The sequence below is a fragment of the Notothenia coriiceps genome, unplaced genomic scaffold, assembly GCF_000735185.1.
Source record: "Notothenia coriiceps isolate Sejong01 unplaced genomic scaffold, NC01 NC01_scaffold00037244, whole genome shotgun sequence".
Lineage (NCBI taxonomy): Eukaryota > Metazoa > Chordata > Actinopteri > Perciformes > Nototheniidae > Notothenia > Notothenia coriiceps.
Window position 1 is genome coordinate 23,823,852 of NW_011369945.1, and position 17,398 is coordinate 23,841,249.

At 40.1% G+C, this 17,398-nt stretch overlaps 3 protein-coding genes and 2 long non-coding RNA genes across 7 annotated transcripts in view; 3 read left to right on the forward strand and 2 right to left on the reverse strand.

Moving 5' to 3' along the window:
* Nucleotides 1-731, reverse strand: part of LOC104965045 (uncharacterized) — a 4,197-nt gene extending 3,466 nt beyond the window's left edge. The window contains exon 1 of the long non-coding RNA XR_800502.1: nucleotides 678-731. This is a non-coding gene — a long non-coding RNA (uncharacterized lncRNA). The remainder of the gene's footprint in view (nucleotides 1-677) is intronic.
* Nucleotides 1-17,331, forward strand: part of LOC104965046 (uncharacterized) — a 21,991-nt gene extending 4,660 nt beyond the window's left edge. The window contains exons 2-3 of the long non-coding RNA XR_800503.1: nucleotides 11,771-11,778; nucleotides 17,320-17,331. This is a non-coding gene — a long non-coding RNA (uncharacterized lncRNA). The remainder of the gene's footprint in view (nucleotides 1-11,770; nucleotides 11,779-17,319) is intronic.
* Nucleotides 1-17,398, forward strand: part of trmt61a (tRNA methyltransferase 61A) — a 735,410-nt gene that overhangs the window by 528,638 nt on the left and 189,374 nt on the right. The window lies entirely within an intron of this gene.
* LOC104965050 (ATP-binding cassette sub-family A member 12) overlaps nucleotides 1-17,398 on the reverse strand; it is a 134,016-nt gene that overhangs the window by 60,381 nt on the left and 56,237 nt on the right. The gene's annotated exons all lie outside the window — the stretch shown is intronic.
* LOC104965044 (rho-related BTB domain-containing protein 2) lies at nucleotides 4,014-10,776 on the forward strand. 3 transcript variants are annotated; one of them, XM_010793985.1, is made up of 10 exons: nucleotides 4,014-4,240; nucleotides 6,037-6,238; nucleotides 6,434-6,537; nucleotides 6,628-6,813; nucleotides 6,899-7,839; nucleotides 7,921-8,039; nucleotides 8,728-8,878; nucleotides 8,974-9,062; nucleotides 9,902-10,007; nucleotides 10,309-10,776. In XM_010793985.1, exons 1-10 carry the CDS (start codon nucleotides 4,179-4,181, stop codon nucleotides 10,512-10,514), a joined length of 2,166 nt encoding a protein of 721 aa, XP_010792287.1. In that variant the 5' UTR covers nucleotides 4,014-4,178; the 3' UTR covers nucleotides 10,515-10,776. The 3 variants fall into 3 exon arrangements, with proteins under 3 accessions (XP_010792287.1, XP_010792288.1, XP_010792289.1); XM_010793986.1 differs by lacking the exon at nucleotides 4,014-4,240 and adding an exon at nucleotides 4,422-4,437; XM_010793987.1 differs by lacking the exon at nucleotides 4,014-4,240 and adding an exon at nucleotides 4,869-5,011.

The window sequence follows — 17,398 nt, forward strand, 5'->3', positions numbered from 1 at the left end:
TTTTGGATTTCACTAACACATTTATCAATTTTGATATTACAGTGAGAGTATGAAGCATATATTAATATAAGATAAAATGTTAACTTTTGATTGGGCCGGTGGCCAGTGGTGTGAATTGTGAGACGATGGAGCAACTACTTTAGCCCCGCCACAGGGTCTTTTAACATTGTGTAGAGGTATCGCTGGCGCGGCCTCGTAGAAAGAAATGCCTTTGCTTCCGCTTATCAACCAAAAAGAAATCAACTATTATGAAAAATTACATAGCCCTAGGTAGTGCAATAAGGGCAATTTTGACAATGCATCTATATCATCTAATCTACGTGAATTCATGACATGACATGGCTATTAGCACATAATTATTGATATCTATCGACAGTTCTTCCCTCAATCACCAATTGTATACAAAAATGTTATGGTTTATTAAGCAGATAGAAGCAATTGATTTATGTTGAGCTCACTCTGGTAAAGTTGGGCAAAATTGAAATTCCCACAAATTGATCTGTGTACGATCCTTAAAGGTTAAGTATAAGAATTCTATCTGCAGACAACACTTTTGTTATATCCCATGGGAGCCTCTTACGACGATCCCGATAGAATGAATACATAAGATGCTTTGACAATAAATAATACATAATATTTCATCTGTGGAATGCTGTGGCGCTGTAAAGAAGCTAGACCAATCATCTGAGCCGGCCCGGCTAAAATAACTGGATGGCCTACCTGCCTGTCAGCCCTCCATCTGTGCACAAACTTATCTCGTGCCCTCATTGGTCATGTGTGCGTTCGTGTGTGTTGGAGGAGGGGCTCTGTAAGGAAGTCTGAAGGAAGGTTGTGTACTTTCAGATCCTAGCTTACTCGAGCTGCATGGCTTCTCCATTCTTACCCACCCTATCTTTAACTAAATCATGCACATTTAGGTTCATGACTAAGGTGATCTTTTTCACTTCCACAGACCTCACCTACATACCACAACCTTTGAAAATGTCTGGTTTGGATCAATGAATCAATTCTAAATTGATTTTTGCAGTATGCTAAATGACCTTTGCTTTGTATAACAGTACAAACGTGCAAACAACATAGTTAACTGAAAAGAGGCTAAATACCAAAATTCTTACATTTTTATTTCGATTTCTCTCATTCAAGCATCTGATATTTACATAGCTTATAGCCTACATATCAAACTTTTTCTTTTTTAATATCCATTGACTCCTTTAAACTTAGTAGACCCTCACTTGGAAAAACAAATACTTCATGTCCTTTTGTCATTCATTTTATGTGCTGTAGTCCAATGCATAATTTTAGTTTACATCTCTTCCTATTTTGAAGGGAACTTGTTCCACCCTTTGCCATGTTGTATATGTTGTGGCTCAAGATTAAAGAGAGGACTGATGGATTTTTAGACTGCCAGCCTCACCTGGTGGATCAGACTGAACATTACATGAGTTACAGTAAAGCAAACTTAACATAAAAAGAAAAGAGAAGAAGTCATTAGAACCACAGTGTATTTAACGATAACTGAACTGGTTGGTATCAATTTAACATGCTGTGTCTACTGAGACAACCATGACATAGAAATGTAACAGAATAGCTATCTGTAGATGCATTTTTTTAGAATGATGTTTGTGTTGTTTTAAAGGTGGGGTAGGTAAGTTTCAGAGACCGGATCGAGATACACTTTTTGTTATATTCCATGGAATGCTCTTAACATCCCGATAGCAATGAATATCTTAAGTGCTTTGACAAAAAATCCATTAAAAAATGTCATCTGTGGAACCCGTAATACTGTAAAAATTACAACCAATGGATTGCCGCCCTGTCTGTCAGCCTTCCATCTCGTGCACGCACAAATGTATCTCGTGCCCTCATTGGGCGTGCCGTCATTGGGCGTGCATTGCAGCAGTACTTCAATGACTCGCCAGCCACAGGCGGCCACGTTTCACCATGGCAGAGTTAGGTTCAACATCGTCTACTGGTCGCAAAAGAAAAAATGTAACGGAGCAAATTAAGAACAAAAAGAAAGTGGAAACTAGGAGAAGTCAAACCAGAGTTGCTTTGGCTGTGTAGTATTGCTAACCTAGATGTGTTTAGCTTTGCCTGATATGTAACGTTACTGCAGCCTGCTCTCTCGAGGAGGTGCTCTGTAAGGAAGTCTGAAGGAAGGGGCGGATTCTTTTTGGTTGTGTACTTTCAAATTTTAGTGCACTCGAGCCGGTTTCTGAAACTTACCTACCCCACCTTTAAGTTATTTCTCCCACAATACAAGCACTACAACTTTGACATAAATGTGCTCTAAAATTGGCAAGAATAAAGGTCAAATGTAATGTGACCCACTTGGTCCTCCTGGGACAAACACATGTTCACCGGCGAAAAAGAATGTTAAAGGAAACTGCCGCACGGTTCCCTCGTCCCTTGGAAGAGGTGGAGAGGTGGGTGTTTTTCATCTGCTGGTGGACTATCGGAGAGAATTAGCAGGAGCACACGCCGTCCACCGCGGAGAATAAACAGAAGGGCCACCATGGCAATCATGCTCCGGGGTCTTCTTCGCTGCTTTTGGTGTATTTTGTGGCGGCAGCAGCGCCACTTACAGGCCCGGCATATGTACTACAGCGTTTCCAGCGGTCGCGTGTGAACGGACACGTTAATTGAGCCGAATGCGTGAACAGACTTTTTTGAAAACGCACATACGGTGCGTAAACGCAAACGTTCACGTGTAAATGGGATCTAACTGCCAACAAGAGCAATTGCTGTGTGTTTCAACACTGTCAGCTATTCTCACAATCATGAACACTGAGCAAATAATTGCTTTATAGATTAAGTGTGATAACCATGACACATTTAAATCTAATGCACACTAAGTAGATTCAACTCAGGTACCTGTTCAATAATTGAAAAATTACATTGAGTTATTTTCAAACACACCTTTTCAGTATTGAGAACAAGTTTATTACCAAAACAGGAATTACGTTATACTATCTACTGCAGTAGAACAAATGTTGCATTAAAGGGATGATGATGTCTTCATTATTATCTCTCATGTCTTGTCTGACAAAGATACTATGGAAGTATAGGATGAATTGTTTCTGGAGCTGGATCTACAGGAATTAGAAGTCAAAATCTGTGCCTCTACTTCAATTATTACTATGCATTTAAACAAGTAGTTTTTTATATTTTCCACTAGAGTGCAGCACTCAATTGAGCAAATGAACTTAATAAAAGTAAATCCAAAATGGCACTTATACGTTTTAGACTTGTTTATTATCTAAATGTATGATTGTAAATAAGGTTTAGTTTGAATAATTTATGACTAAATACACATCAGAGGGACTGATTGGTACAGCCAAAGGAGTAAAATTAGTACCAAGCAACAGCTCATCATTTATATAAAACTCAACAGCTATGATGACTCATGCATCTTTATTTGTGCAGCACTCTTGAATGACACAGTAATAACTGGATCCATTTAAATAATTGAAATAGCTATGTGTCAGACATCGGATTCCTGTTATTGTTTTATTTATTTTTTCAGAATTTGTGTCATGCAGCCTCCCCATGCCACACACACACACACACACACACACACACACACACACACACACACACACACACACACACACACACACACACACACACGCTGAGTGATTTACTTCATCTTGCCCTCCTACTTTTCACATAATGATAAGTCTGTAGTGCAGCACTGTGTTTTTCAACCCAGTATGAATCCATGAGGGGTGTATAATGCATATTTGATCACACTCAAAACATTACAAAAAATGCAAATTATTGTATATTAGTTTTAAGTGAGAGGTAAACAAACAAAACAACACGTGGTGGAGGGAAAACAAGTCAACCCAGGCTACTGAGGGTCAGTGGAGCGAGATTTGTGTGACTTTAAAGTGGATCAGTGTTTTGTAATGAATGTTTTTTCCCTGCCGGTGCCTGTCTATTATTAGATGTGGAGGCCTACAGTAAGTGGAGGTGGATCCAGGACGGCAGGGCTGCAGCTCTGCTAGGCACCGACAGGCTTCAGATCAGCGTTGTATTTTTAGGAATGCAATTGGAATTATCGTGCTGATCCAGGGGGAAGTTTGCTGGTCCGACCGCCTCTTTTTCAAGCCTGGTTTACCTTGCCTTTAAGATGAAGTTAAATACGAGCTGCAGACAGGTGCAAGCCGCATCCGATGGAGCCCTCCTTTTCATCTCGTTCATCGGCCAACCCGATGCCTCACTTCCTTATGTTGCGGTAAGAGGGACGCTTCCCATTCTCTGCTAAAGGAAAACTGGGTTTATTTTGTATCTCTGTGGGGTTTTTCTGCATGCAATGAACGCAGAGCCAGATAAACAGGCTCAAGAGTCAGTGACGGGGTGTTACATAAGGTGTAATGCAGCACAGCCTCATGACTAGTGTCTCGGTGGTGGTGGGACTGCTCGGTCCTTCTGGTAGGATATGCATTCTTTTATCATCTTTGCTGTGGATGATAACTGAGGCTGCAATATTATTTAATGCTATTTTACTCTGGAGGATAGTGCTAAGGCGATGGGTTATTTTCAGTATCTGACCGTATAAAAAATGTTGAATTAATTCGGGAGTTGCGCAGTGTAGACGAACCTTAAAGGGTATATGAATGAGCAACATTAGAGGCGGTGTATCTCTATAATGTCATGCACGCCCAGCCTAAGGTCAGATGTTTTGTAAATAAATGCAGCTAGCTTGCAGATTATGCAGTCAATGAATGGCTGATTTTATGAATGGCTGCATAATGACCGTCAGGCTGAAATCCTAGTAAACCATAGTAATCTATAGGGCGTTGTATACAAGGAAAGGCTACATTAAAATAGTCTAAATACTGCAAGAAAGAAGACATATTATATCCTGATTTTCATCCTAGAGAGGAATCTGTAGTGTGCAGGTGACCAAAAGTGATGCTTCAGGGAGTGGGCCAGTTATTTCTTTACAGCAGGTCCTTTGGGGTGGAGGCAGGCACAGGAAGCATCTGACCTCATTCACAACAAGGTAACATTAACTGAAAAACTAAATGTGAATGACTCCATTGAAAAAAGCCTGGTATTCCCAGTGGAGGGAGACTTTCAAAGGGAAAGATGCTAGGACAAAACATAGATGGTGGTCTGACAGTTGAGCATGCATGTGTAGAGTATACAGAGATCTGGTCAATGATATGACATGACAGTGAACATAATTTTATGTTATGTGTGTTGTGGTGACTCATGTTGGATCTAAAAAAAAGCAACAGCACTAGCATGACACTAGCCTATGAAAACAGTTTTACAGTAACTGTGATGTTTGAGCTTTTTTGATAAAAATGTCATGATCAGTGTGATGGATTGAGGGCAGTTTGATATAAACTGTGACACACAGAGACACAGGCTACAGTTCCCTTGGAAACCAGTCGTTCAGCTAAATCATCAGCAACAAAAATGTGTGTGTTTACCTATTTCCTCCATTTCATTAAATGAAAGTGAGTTTGTGAATGTCATATTTATTTAACTTAGGGTTATGAATGAGGGCTGTGATGGGTGAACGTAAGGTTGTTTGGATTCTTATGTAAGAACCGTACACAGGGGAAGGTATTTTAGGCTTGCAGATGGTTGATGGGATTACATCAGCCTTTATTAACCCTCAGTGGACAAACCAAACAGTTTATTTATTTGAATTGGGTTGTTGTTTTAAAGCTGAACATCCTTTCCTTTATATTTCAACTAAGATTAGGAAAAATGGCATATTATTTTTACACTATGGGCGTGTTGCAACCATTATGGATACAAAATCTGCCTCTTTTTTTTTAGCTTGTCCCTTTAAATTTTCTCTATATCAGCAGCCAGGACAGGGAACTTGTGAATGGGCTCTGGGAAGTCACGGGACCGTCCATTGATAGCTCTGCAGGCAGAAGGAGCGGAGCACATAAGGAGTAGACACAGTGTCTATTATCCATATTGATCCATGTTCCTGTACTGTTCAGGACAATAGTTTAGGATTTCAGGTGCTGATGCGGTTTTCTGGCCTCCTTTGTTTTTTGACAGGTCCCAGCTGAAAGATTCTGATATGGACTATGAGAGGCCAAACGTTGAGACTATCAAGTGTGTTGTGGTGGGAGACAATGCAGTCGGAAAGACCCGCCTCATCTGCGCCCGGGCCTGCAATGCTACGCTGACTCAGTACCAGTTACTCGCTACACATGTGCCCACAGTATGGGCCATCGACCAGTACAGAGTATGCCAGGAGGTAAGTATGCAAAGTAATTACTCATAAGATTGCATGGATGTGCTTTTTCAGGATTTAAATCTCTGATTGCTCAACTAAACTAAATCTATAAAGGAATAAAATACTAAAGGCGCCTCATTTGCACATTAAGCTGTTAGCATTCACACCAGTGACTTACAGAGATTAAAAGTCCTTGAATGTGTAATCTCTAATTAGGTATTAGAGCGCTCCAGAGATGTGGTGGATGATGTCAGCGTGTCCCTTCGTCTCTGGGATACTTTTGGAGACCATCATAAGGACCGGCGTTTCGCTTACGGAAGGTGAGATATTGTGAAATTCCATGTTAATCTGCCACTAAGTGCTCTGGTGCTTCCTGAGTTTAGTGAATTTGTCCCGTGTCTTTCCTTCAGGTCTGATGTGGTGGTATTGTGCTTCTCAATTGCCAACCCCAACTCTCTTTACCATGTGAAGACCATGTGGTACCCTGAGATCAAGCACTTCTGTCCCCGTGCTCCTGTCATCTTGGTGGGCTGTCAGCTGGACCTGCGCTATGCAGACCTGGACGCAGTGAACAGGGCACGGAGGCCTTTAGCTAGGTAGAGGGATTCATTTTTAAGAGATTGTTTGAGGTCTACCCTTCTTAATGGCAGAATGGTATTTGATAAATGTTCTTGTTTGCAGACCCATTAAATCCAATGAGATTCTTGCTCCAGAGAGAGGCCGGGAGGTGGCCAAAGAGCTGGGAGTGCCATATTATGAAACTAGTGTTGTTGCTCAATTTGGAGTCAAGGACGTCTTTGATAATGCTATCCGAGCTGCGCTCATCTCGCGCCGACACCTGCAGTTTTGGAAATCCCACCTGAGAAATGTACAGCGGCCTCTCCTTCAGGCACCCTTCCTGCCACCGAAACCTCCCCCACCTATAATCACTGTGCCTCCTCCCCCCACCACCACAGAGGAGCATCCGGTCGGTCTCCTCGAGGACCCACACTGTGCTGACGTCATCCTGATCCTGCAGGAGCGACAGAAAATCTTTGCACACAAGATATACTTGTCGACATCGTCTTCAAAGTTCTATGACCTCTTTATCATGGACGCACATAGTGAGGAGACTGAAAGGCCCTCTCGTGGTCCTCTCTCCGGAAGAGAGCTGCTGATGCGTGCTGCTAGCTTTGATGTTTGCGAAAGCAGTGACGATGGAGACAGGGCCAACCTGAGGGCCTGCACTAGTGATGGGACGTTAAAAGATTTCGACGCAGGGCGACGGGGCAGACTCCTCTCTTCGTGGAGCCGAGCCTTCGCCAGCATCCAGGAGGAGGTGGTGGACGACCCCGTCTCATACAGCCCCAGGCCCATAACTGTGGTGCACATGGACCAGTCCATGCAGCTCGGGCCTTTCCGAGCAGTGCTTCGCTACCTGTACACAGGTCAGCTGGACGAGAATGAGAAGGAGCTAATGCACATTGCACACATTGCTGAGCTGCTGGAGGTCTTTGACCTGCGGATGATGGTGGCAAACATACTAAACAATGAAGCCTTCATGAACCAAGAAATCACCAAAGCCTTCCATGTACGCCGCACAAACAGAGTCAAAGAGTGCTTGGCCAAAGGGACTTTTTCTGGTGAGTGGAAATATTTAACACTTATTTGTTTAGCCTAAAATAGAACACAGGTGTTATCTTTGTCTCATCTCTTTATTACAGATGTAGTATTCAAGCTAGATGATGGGACCATCAAGGCCCACAAACCTTTGCTCATCTCTAGTTGTGATTGGATGGCAGCTATGTTTGGTGGGCCTTTTGTGGAGAGCTGCACAAAAGAGGTAAGTCAACATGCATCACTTTGTTCAGCTGTGAAAAAAGACAAACAGAACTAGAGTACAGACCAAAGTCAGTGCTGGATAGAAAATGTTTCCATGTTTCTTGTAATTTTCCATGGCATTCTTATTGCAAGTCGATTTATAAAGTTGAAGCATGTAAATGTAATTATTTCTTGATTGACAAAACACAGCAGTCCAGCAGCGATCATTACTGACCCATGAAGAGCACCTGTGATGTATTTGGTCTGTTTACAAAATGTAATTCAATTAGAGGATTGCAAGTCTGATGTAATACAATTAAGTCAGCAAACATGTTGTTGTTCTGTCCGCTCAGTTTGTCTACCTAACATAAAATAATATTACGAACATTTTTCACTTACCTTTGTAGATAGTTAAGACACGTTCATTTCAAATGATCAAAAATCATATGGTTCCTAAAATATTTTTTCATTTTCAACCAATACTGTATGTAAACACAATATGTTTTTCTTTCTTTATTCGTGGCTATTCTAACTGCTCATGTATTAAAAAATGAACCAAGATTTTGTAAATAACTATATTTTGTTATACATATTACCATTACATCATATAAATATAAGAGTGTAAACTACATTTATTCTCTGTTACCTATTAAATGCAAAATACAGTAAAATGCTCGGTCATGGATGGGTCACATGTTCCTGTTTCTAAGGTGCTGTTTCCAAACACAACCCGCAGCTGTATGAGGGCCGTGCTGGAGTATCTCTATACGGGGCGGTTTTGTTCTCGGACTGACTTGGATGCAATGGAGCTCATTGTTCTCGCCAATCGTCTTTGCCTCCCCCACCTGGTTGCACTTACAGGTAGTACATTTGATATAGTTATTACCCTCAGGATTGTATTACACAAAGCCATTGTGGTAATGCATACAGTGACCAGCCTTTCATGTTTCTTTCAGAGCTCTACACAGTTACAGTCTTGACAGAGGCTGGGATGATTGGGGCTGACATTGATGGAGACGTGCTGGTGTACTTGGACATGGCCCAGGTAGCGTGACCTGTCAATCAGCAGGAAACAAGGCTGCACTTAAAGCTCTTATATCATTATTTGGCCAATTGGGATTTGATTCACGGCATTTCTCAGAGAGAGCTGCGCTGAAGGTTGGCATAATGTTTACTCCTCAAAGGTGGAGCCAAAAAAGCTATGTTTCTCAGAGTGCAAGTCAGCTCTCAGGCAGAATGAATGGCACAGGATCTTTGGGCCAGTGGGCATTTTGGATATACCGAGTCAGGCTCAGCACTGAATGATTCATTTAATCATTCAGCTGTATTTTAAGTTTAGCTTCAGCACTTCAGCTGATTATCATCTTGGCAAAGATGCTCATGAGCCACATGTTTATTTGATTTGATATGCACCACTAAAGCACAAACATTACATACAATTGAAGAAGGTGTTTTTTGTGCATTTCTATCTAATCTTGAAGCATTGTCTTATAGAAGAACCATATATATACTCATATGACATACTTATTGGGAATAAATTAGCATGCTAATGTTAGTATGAAGGTTAAAGTCTACGGGCGTGTGGTGCAGTGGGTTGAGCGTTGGTGTTCGAAAGGTTTAAACCCCACTGCAGTCAGCATGTCGTTGTGTCCCTGAGACACTTCACCACAAACTGCTCCTGTGGGGATTGCCCACAGTATTGAGTATGTAAGTGGCTTTGAATAAAAGCGTCTAACAAGTGACATGTAATGTATAGGTGAAACTCCAGTGCAGCAATAAAGAGATGAGCAATACCTGAAATGTATTAAATACAGCTAACAAAGACCATCTTAAATGTACAGATACATAAATGAATAATAATAATAATAATTGGTATGTTGACAGTTCCACGGCGCCCAACAGCTCACTGGCTGGTGTCTTCACCACATCTGCACCAACTACAACAGTGTCTGTCGCAAGTTTCCCCGAGAGATGAAGTCCAAGTCTACAGGTAACATGCATGTAATCTGGCAACACACATTTAGATTACATTTTGACCCTCAGGTATATATTACTTTTTATGTTCAAAAGTATTTGTATAAATGTATAAATGTATCCTCTGTAATGCCTTTCTAGCAAAATTGTTGTTGTAAGATGTATGCAAATATCAATAAGATCTATTTTACATGTGCTGCAATTAGTTTTCTTGACAATGTTGGACTAACCATTGTGGTAAATGAGATATTGAAAATGGGCAATTGAAATGCCTAGATATCTTTTTGAGATTCCTAAGTCAGTGTATTCTGATGCAGACAACCAAGAATATTTTGAGAAACATCGCTGGCCACCAGTGTGGTTCCTGAAAGAGGACGACCACTACCAAAGAGCCCGCAAAGAGCGCGACAAGGAGGACTACCTGTACCAGAGACGGCAGTGTAAACGCAAGTGGCTCTTCTGGAACGTTCCTTCCTCTCCTAACTCACACTCTCCTTCTTCTGGCTCCTCCGCTGTCATCTGACCACGTGGGTAAGGCCAGGTCCACTCTGAAGTACATCAGTGTGGATGCGGGTTGTAAAAGTATTAATAGAAGATAAGCACTGCTGGCTAGCTACGCCCCAATTATTCAGGCACTCAGTCTCTCCTCCCGTTTGTTTGCCGCTGCAGTCTAACAGCACTCCTCCCGATCTGCAAGGTCAGCCCAATCTAGCGGTGAAAGTAATGAGTTTTGTTCCTTTAGATTTTTAGACTCGGTGATATGAATCTCGTTGACAAATGGCACAGTGTAACTGGCGCAAATAACAACTCATACTGACTGTTCCACCACCTGAGATTTACGTTTGAAAACAGGACTCTGGTGGCACAGAACTTTCCACAGATGTTCATAACCATCATCAACCAACCTGAACTGATAACTAAGTGCTGCTTATCAGCTGCAACAACCAGCAAACCAACACAGAACTCCTCCGTCTCAGCGATATAACGCTTTGCCCTTAAGTGTTTGTACAATCTACCAAACTATGTGTATAGTATGATCTTACCAACAGGATGTAAGGATAGTATGGTCTGACAGGAATGAATTATTGAAGTCATTCACTCCAACCATGCTGATTATGACCGTGTAAGCATAAAGGAAAAATACTGGCAAGCTGCTCCTGTTCATTTGTGTACAGTCATTGTATCTGATTTTTGTGCACGGCTTGCACAGCTTAAAATGCGGTGAATATAGATCAGCATTCACGTATTGTGATCTTGGGATTTGTGGCTTCTTGTCAAACAAAGAGGCTTTAGTTTACATGAATGATTCAGTGTCCTGAGACACAAGAGATCCCGAATCAAGCAAGCATAGGTCATTTCTGTAAAATGCCAGCAATTACAGACCAGGTCGCTATTATTTCCTATGCTTGCTGCTGCTTTCTAGCACACATTTCTTCGGTTTCACATTGAATGATTCCATCAGCTTGATCACTGTCATACTGGAAAGCAACACATAATGCATCTCTGGGCCAATGGCAGCATTTCCGGAGCTGAAAACACCACATGTTCATCGTGTACATCATCCCTCTGTGATGGTGTGTATGACATGTCACTGCTGGTGATTTGGCTTTTGGAGATTTCCTTTCTTAGTGGATCAGAGGATGCCCGCTGAATGCCTGCAGTTGGCTGTGTCAGACTTGTGCATGCAGGAGGCTTCCTCATGTCATGGTGCAGTAATCCATACTCTTCTGCACACGCCAAGCACTTTGTCCGACTCTTCTCCACAGAGACACACACAAGACCCTCCAGTGGCAGCATCCTGGTGAACGGCACCTAAAGACAGTATGGTGACATGACACACTGCTGCAAATTTAAAAAAGGGAACTTGGGAGGATACCAAACCATGATATTTAAAATGTTTAAAAAAAGAGGTTGTGAGGAGTTTGAAAACAAATCATGTTTCTTGACCTGCTTGGCACACCTCACAGTACGTGTTCAAGATTGTCATCTACTGTTGATTATACCTGAATGTAGGATGCTCTGCAGTGTTAAGCATAGTGCTCAGTAATGAGTAGTATTGTAAATTGTACAACATATTAGACCAACTGCAAGTAACTTGCATAACTCAAATGTGCTGTTATTTAATATTGTGCACTGCAGGCAGTGAGCAGAATTGTACAGTATCACTGAGTTATACATATACTAAATATAGACTTGACTTGCATTCAGTTACTGTGCAGCTACAAACGGTTGCTGAAAATAAGTGGATTCCCATTGTGCTGACTTCCTGATACATCGGTTATATAATGTAGGTGTATTACAGGCAGTTTAAATGACTTATAGTAAACTAGGATTACAGTGAAAAATAAAGTAGAACAAATGTATAATATAAAGACTTACGGCACATCCATAAAACATGCCATTGTTATTAAAAGCAAAAGAGTATATTCTGATGGCAGCATATATTAAAAGAAAGGTTTTCTTTAAACCTGCATATGATTGGTTAGACTTCTCCATACAGTTTTTTGACTACCAAAATGTAGAGCCCAACAAAGAGTTTAAAATGATTCAGTGTTACGAATCAATTCATAAAATATATTTCTTCCTAATAACTGCACTGCATGAACAAGACTCACCAAAATAGATGAAGTGTATTCCTTGTCATTTAAAGTGTAAGATATAGAGTAGTGGTGTTAGTGCTCCAAGCAGTAGCTTTAAATTGTTCTCAATTACATTAACTGTTGTCTATAGCTAATTAAAGATAAAAGCTGTCATTTTAAACATCTGGATTGATTAAATATTTTTGGCACACATGGTCAGACATTAGAGTGAAGGGTGAACTTAATTTAGAGCCAGCTTTCGAATTAAGAATGTTTTAATTGTCTTATGATAAAACTGTCACACAAAATACACTTTATTTTTATAGTTTAACAGCAGGAGGGTCTATATATTGTTATAATTTGCTGCTGTAAGTGATACATTTCATAAACATGCATTTCATTCCTCAGTGCATTGCTTTTCTTAATGAGTCTTCTGCTGATGTTTAGCATCAACGACACCTCATGCCTTAATGTACAGTATAGTGTATGGTATTGAATGTAAAGTAGTGTTACTTTGAGAGTGTTACTTTGTCCTCTGTGTTCAGTTACCAGGGTGCTCTCTAGGTTGTGTGTGTGTACCTGTAAATGTACATAATCCATCATTTGGATGTAAAAGGAATCGATGTACGATCAATTCGATGAGTGTGCTTTACTTTGAACACTGCGGAGGGTTTATGTCCTTTTTTAAACACCAAACTAATGTAACACTCTGACCATGAAGGCAACACTAGACTGACATAATGACAAACCATTAATTTGTGACATTACTCATGAAATGTTTGCAGGGATTTCCAATCTTTTACATTATTTTAACTTTGCTTTATGCTAATGATCTCCAACTTTGGGGTCTGCATAATTACAAACTGCTTCGACAGGGTGGTCATTGGAAATTAGATTGTCACTCAAACATGTAAATAGCAAATGTGTGATGACTTGCAATTCAACTTTGGCCTAGCAATTGATATAAGCTATTGCATAATTTAACATATAATGTTTTTTGTACTATGCATACTGAAATGACTTTGAAATTACAAACTTGCACTGCTTTGTAGCACCAGGTTCTACTCAAATTGCATTAGATGGTATAGCAACATCATTATTAGATATGTAGACAACATCAGGTAAAAAAAATTAGATCGTAAATTACAAAGAAGTTGTCACTGGGGTCCTTTTCCATGTTTGGGTGCTAATTTCACCGCTGCAAAGAAGCACAAACCAAAGGGAGCTTTAGCAGCACCAGGAATATATTAAATATGCTGCACAATCACTACTGCATAGTTTAAGAGGCCTTGTTCAGAAATGGTTGAAAAATTAAATTAAAAAACATACGATAAATCAAAAGAAAAAAACTTGAATGTTTTCTCAGTGTTCAAAGCCTGGATGACGTTTTCCTTAGTCGTCAGGTATCTTTGTTCTCAAGAGCTGTTTTTATTGTTTAGAAGCTGTAAATCTGAGACTCTGTAGCATGTGTTCTTGAAAATGTGTAAATAATATTTACTAAATAAAAAGAAGCAACGTGTGCATTCGCGTCAGTCTTTTCAGCAGTGGTGTAAAAAACAAAGGAGATTTACTCAAGTACTGTACTTAAGTACATTTTGAGCAGCCTACTTGTACTTTAAGTATTTACATTTTTGCAAGTTTGTACTTCTAGTCTACTACAATTCAGAGGTAAATAGTGTACTTTTACTCCACTACATTTATAAATACCTTTAGTTATATCACATATTTGGATAAATAATGTGAGACATAATCAACACTTAAAGGTGACCCATCATGCAAAATGCACTTTTGTATGTCTTTTATACATGAATATGTGTCTCCGGTGTTCCAGGGAACTCACCAAGTGTCAGAAAACACAACCCTCTCTATTTTCCTCGATACCCAAATCTCTTAAAAAGGGGTTGCAACGGATCTGATACAGGCTGATCCAGATTTGAACACTTCTGTGACGTCACAGAAGTGGCGCTACGGCTATTGGGCCAACTCCACCAATCAGGAGGAGACAGCCACGGACATTGCCGCTCGAAAGCGCTGGAGACGCTGTAGTACATATGCCAGGCCTGTAGATGGTGCTGTTCTCACAGAATCAGCCCATGCAAAGAAAGTGTTAAATTGAGCAAAATGAGGAATGGCTAAAATGCATGATCTGTTTGGTATTTTGAAAAATAAACAGTATAAATATGCCTTATATAGGTATGGTCCTACACTATATTATTCAAATATAGCATGATAGGTCTTAGTCTTGTCCAGGTCTTTAGTTACACCTGGAGTAAATTCACAAGCTACCCTGCACCTTTACCAGCTTTGATAACACTTTAATGCATCAATAATTATAATCAAAACATGTAATATACTTTTCTAAAATTGTCTAATCTGCATAATGAGTATACTTTTGGTAATTTAAGTGGATTATGATACTTTTGTACTTTCATTTGAGTAACTATGATTGCAGGACTTTTACTTCTGACATAGTATTCCTACACTCAGGTACGTCGTCTACTTTTACTTAAGAACAAGATCTGAGTAGGCCTACTTCCTTCACCTCTTTTAGCTGTGTCATATGAAACTTGTGCAGCCTCACAGACGCAGCTGCGCATGAACCAGAGGAAGACACCTGCAAAAAACGCAAGTGGACAACTCCTGAGAAATGGTAATGTTCATAACAAATTCATGTAGCTGAACTATGAAAACTGCAAGACTGAATATATTTAATGTCTGCTCGCTATCTTAACGTACACTTCCTAAATTGTACCATCTGTGTGTCGACCATAGACTGGTGTCGACGTGTAAAGCGCGTGACACTGCATACATATAAACAAGCTAAAACAAGTGCAGGCTAACTTTAAGCTAATGTGCTACTTCTAAAAATGTCTTCCCAAGTTAAATGAGAGCGTTGTGTCTTGTCAGTGCAACCATACTGTAGATAAGTTGGTTAAAAATAAACCATGTAGTCAAGCGTTGCCATAAACCGAATGTTGTTAAATAACGCATTAACAGCACAATGCATTATTTTTTGCAGTGTGCTGCGTTTCTCCTTAATTTAAAGTAAAACAGGAACTCGTGACACACATTTACATATGGTAATTTAGTAGGGACATTGTCTAATTGGCTCCATTTCTGTTAAGTAAACCAGGATTCCTCTCATCACGTTTGCTGCAGCTGTCGTCTAGACTTCATTTGTCTGTGGTTCAGACTCCAGTCAGTTAGGTTTAGGCAGGGACAGGTGTGTAAATAAGACACTGCACACTAGGTGTGATACAGTTAATCATTTTTATTTAAGCTGTATATTGTTCTACAAAAAATACAGCTTCTCAAATGTCTCTTTGACATACTGTATAAGATATTATACTCAAGTGCACACATTATTTATTAGATTGAACAGAGTAACATCAACACATTTTGGAAAATATACTAAACATGTGTCACTTAATTAACTAAGTAATTAACAAGATGGTTGATAAATAGGATCAATTGTAACAATGTATATGTACGGTTTAGGGACTAGTCTAACAGGTTAAGTGTGTAAATAAGCTAACTGGCCAAGACTGCAAAATAGGTGAAATGTAGTTTGTATAATTCATATAGGATTTAAAGGTCCCATGTCATGCTTTTCCGGTTATTACCCGTCCCCTTGTGTGTTATGTAGCTTTTTCTGCATGTAAACAGTCTGCAAAGTCACAAACCCTCAAAGTACACCCTGTAGCGATGTCTCGCTGTCTCACAGACCCCACGCAGCAACCAGGAAATGACCCAGCTCACACTGTCCGCTCCTCACAGCGGCGAGCCGCTCAACGTCCCGCCAACACGGCACCCAGACCCCATGCAGCATTCTCATCTGTTTGTCATTACTGGTGTCATTTTCTGGTTGCTAACGCCATTGTAACACATAATCACTGATGTTCCGCTGTAACGGTGGTGGACTCATCAGAACAGAGTGGGCGAGCTGACCAATCAGAGCGCAGTGGGCTCATAGGGAGGGGGGGGCAGGAGCTCCAACAAGCCGTGTAGGACAGAGAGTGAATACACATACTATACAGAGATGCTGTATGAGAAAAAATTATTTTATATCAGACTGACATTGTTTCGGTCAGACAGGTTGAGTTCACATTTCCTCCAGACACGCAGGTGCGTAGCGACTGTCGATCAACACTTCTTACATAAATGTTGAACAGTAAAATACTTACTCATTGTACAGTCAGTAGAAAGAGTTTGTCTTGTAAGCAACTATATAATCGAGCGATTTATTTTTTAATACAAGTTACACTCCTTCTATTGAAACTGACTTTACGGGAAGAATGATGTCGAAAATAAATTTCGTACGACACTCAGATATAATCCTACGATCTTTGACATGGGGTACTAGTTTTAGCCATTTAGCCCTCTCGGACCGCTTACTTATAGCTATTAAAACCAACGTTTTTTCGGTCTTTTTTTTTTTTGTATTTATTATTATTTATATATATTTATTTTAGCTTTAATTTTTTTTTACTAATACCTCTTGACATGCTTATAGCTTATTTAGCTTCATTAAGCGCACGTAGGACTCAGATATACAGATTTATCAGTTCTGTTTAAGGGATTTTGACGGGACCCCCTTTTTATACACAAGAATTTACACCATACATAAAGATAGGCTGTTGTTTTACCATAAAATTATGTATATGGTACTATATTTGTTTTCGTTCTGTGATCGACAAATTCTTGAACCTCGTATGATCCCTGGTATCATGTGCGTAAAGCGCAATTCAGGTACAGTACGGTAAGATGACTAGTATTAAGGTAACAACTCCACGATGATCTTATGCTAAATGATAACAATTACAAGGTC

What these genes read in the sequence shown, in the direction of transcription:
- LOC104965044 (XM_010793985.1), top strand. Translation starts at nt 4,179, where the DNA reads ATGGAGCCCTCCTTTTCATCTCGTTCATCGGCCAACCCGATGCCTCAC. An exon ending in CCACCTGGTTGCACTTACAG is followed by an intron (nt 8,879 to 8,973) that starts GTAGTACATTTG and finishes TGTTTCTTTCAG; the next exon opens with AGCTCTACACAGTTACAGTC. An exon ending in TGTACTTGGACATGGCCCAG is followed by an intron (nt 9,063 to 9,901) that starts GTAGCGTGACCT and finishes GTATGTTGACAG; the next exon opens with TTCCACGGCGCCCAACAGCT.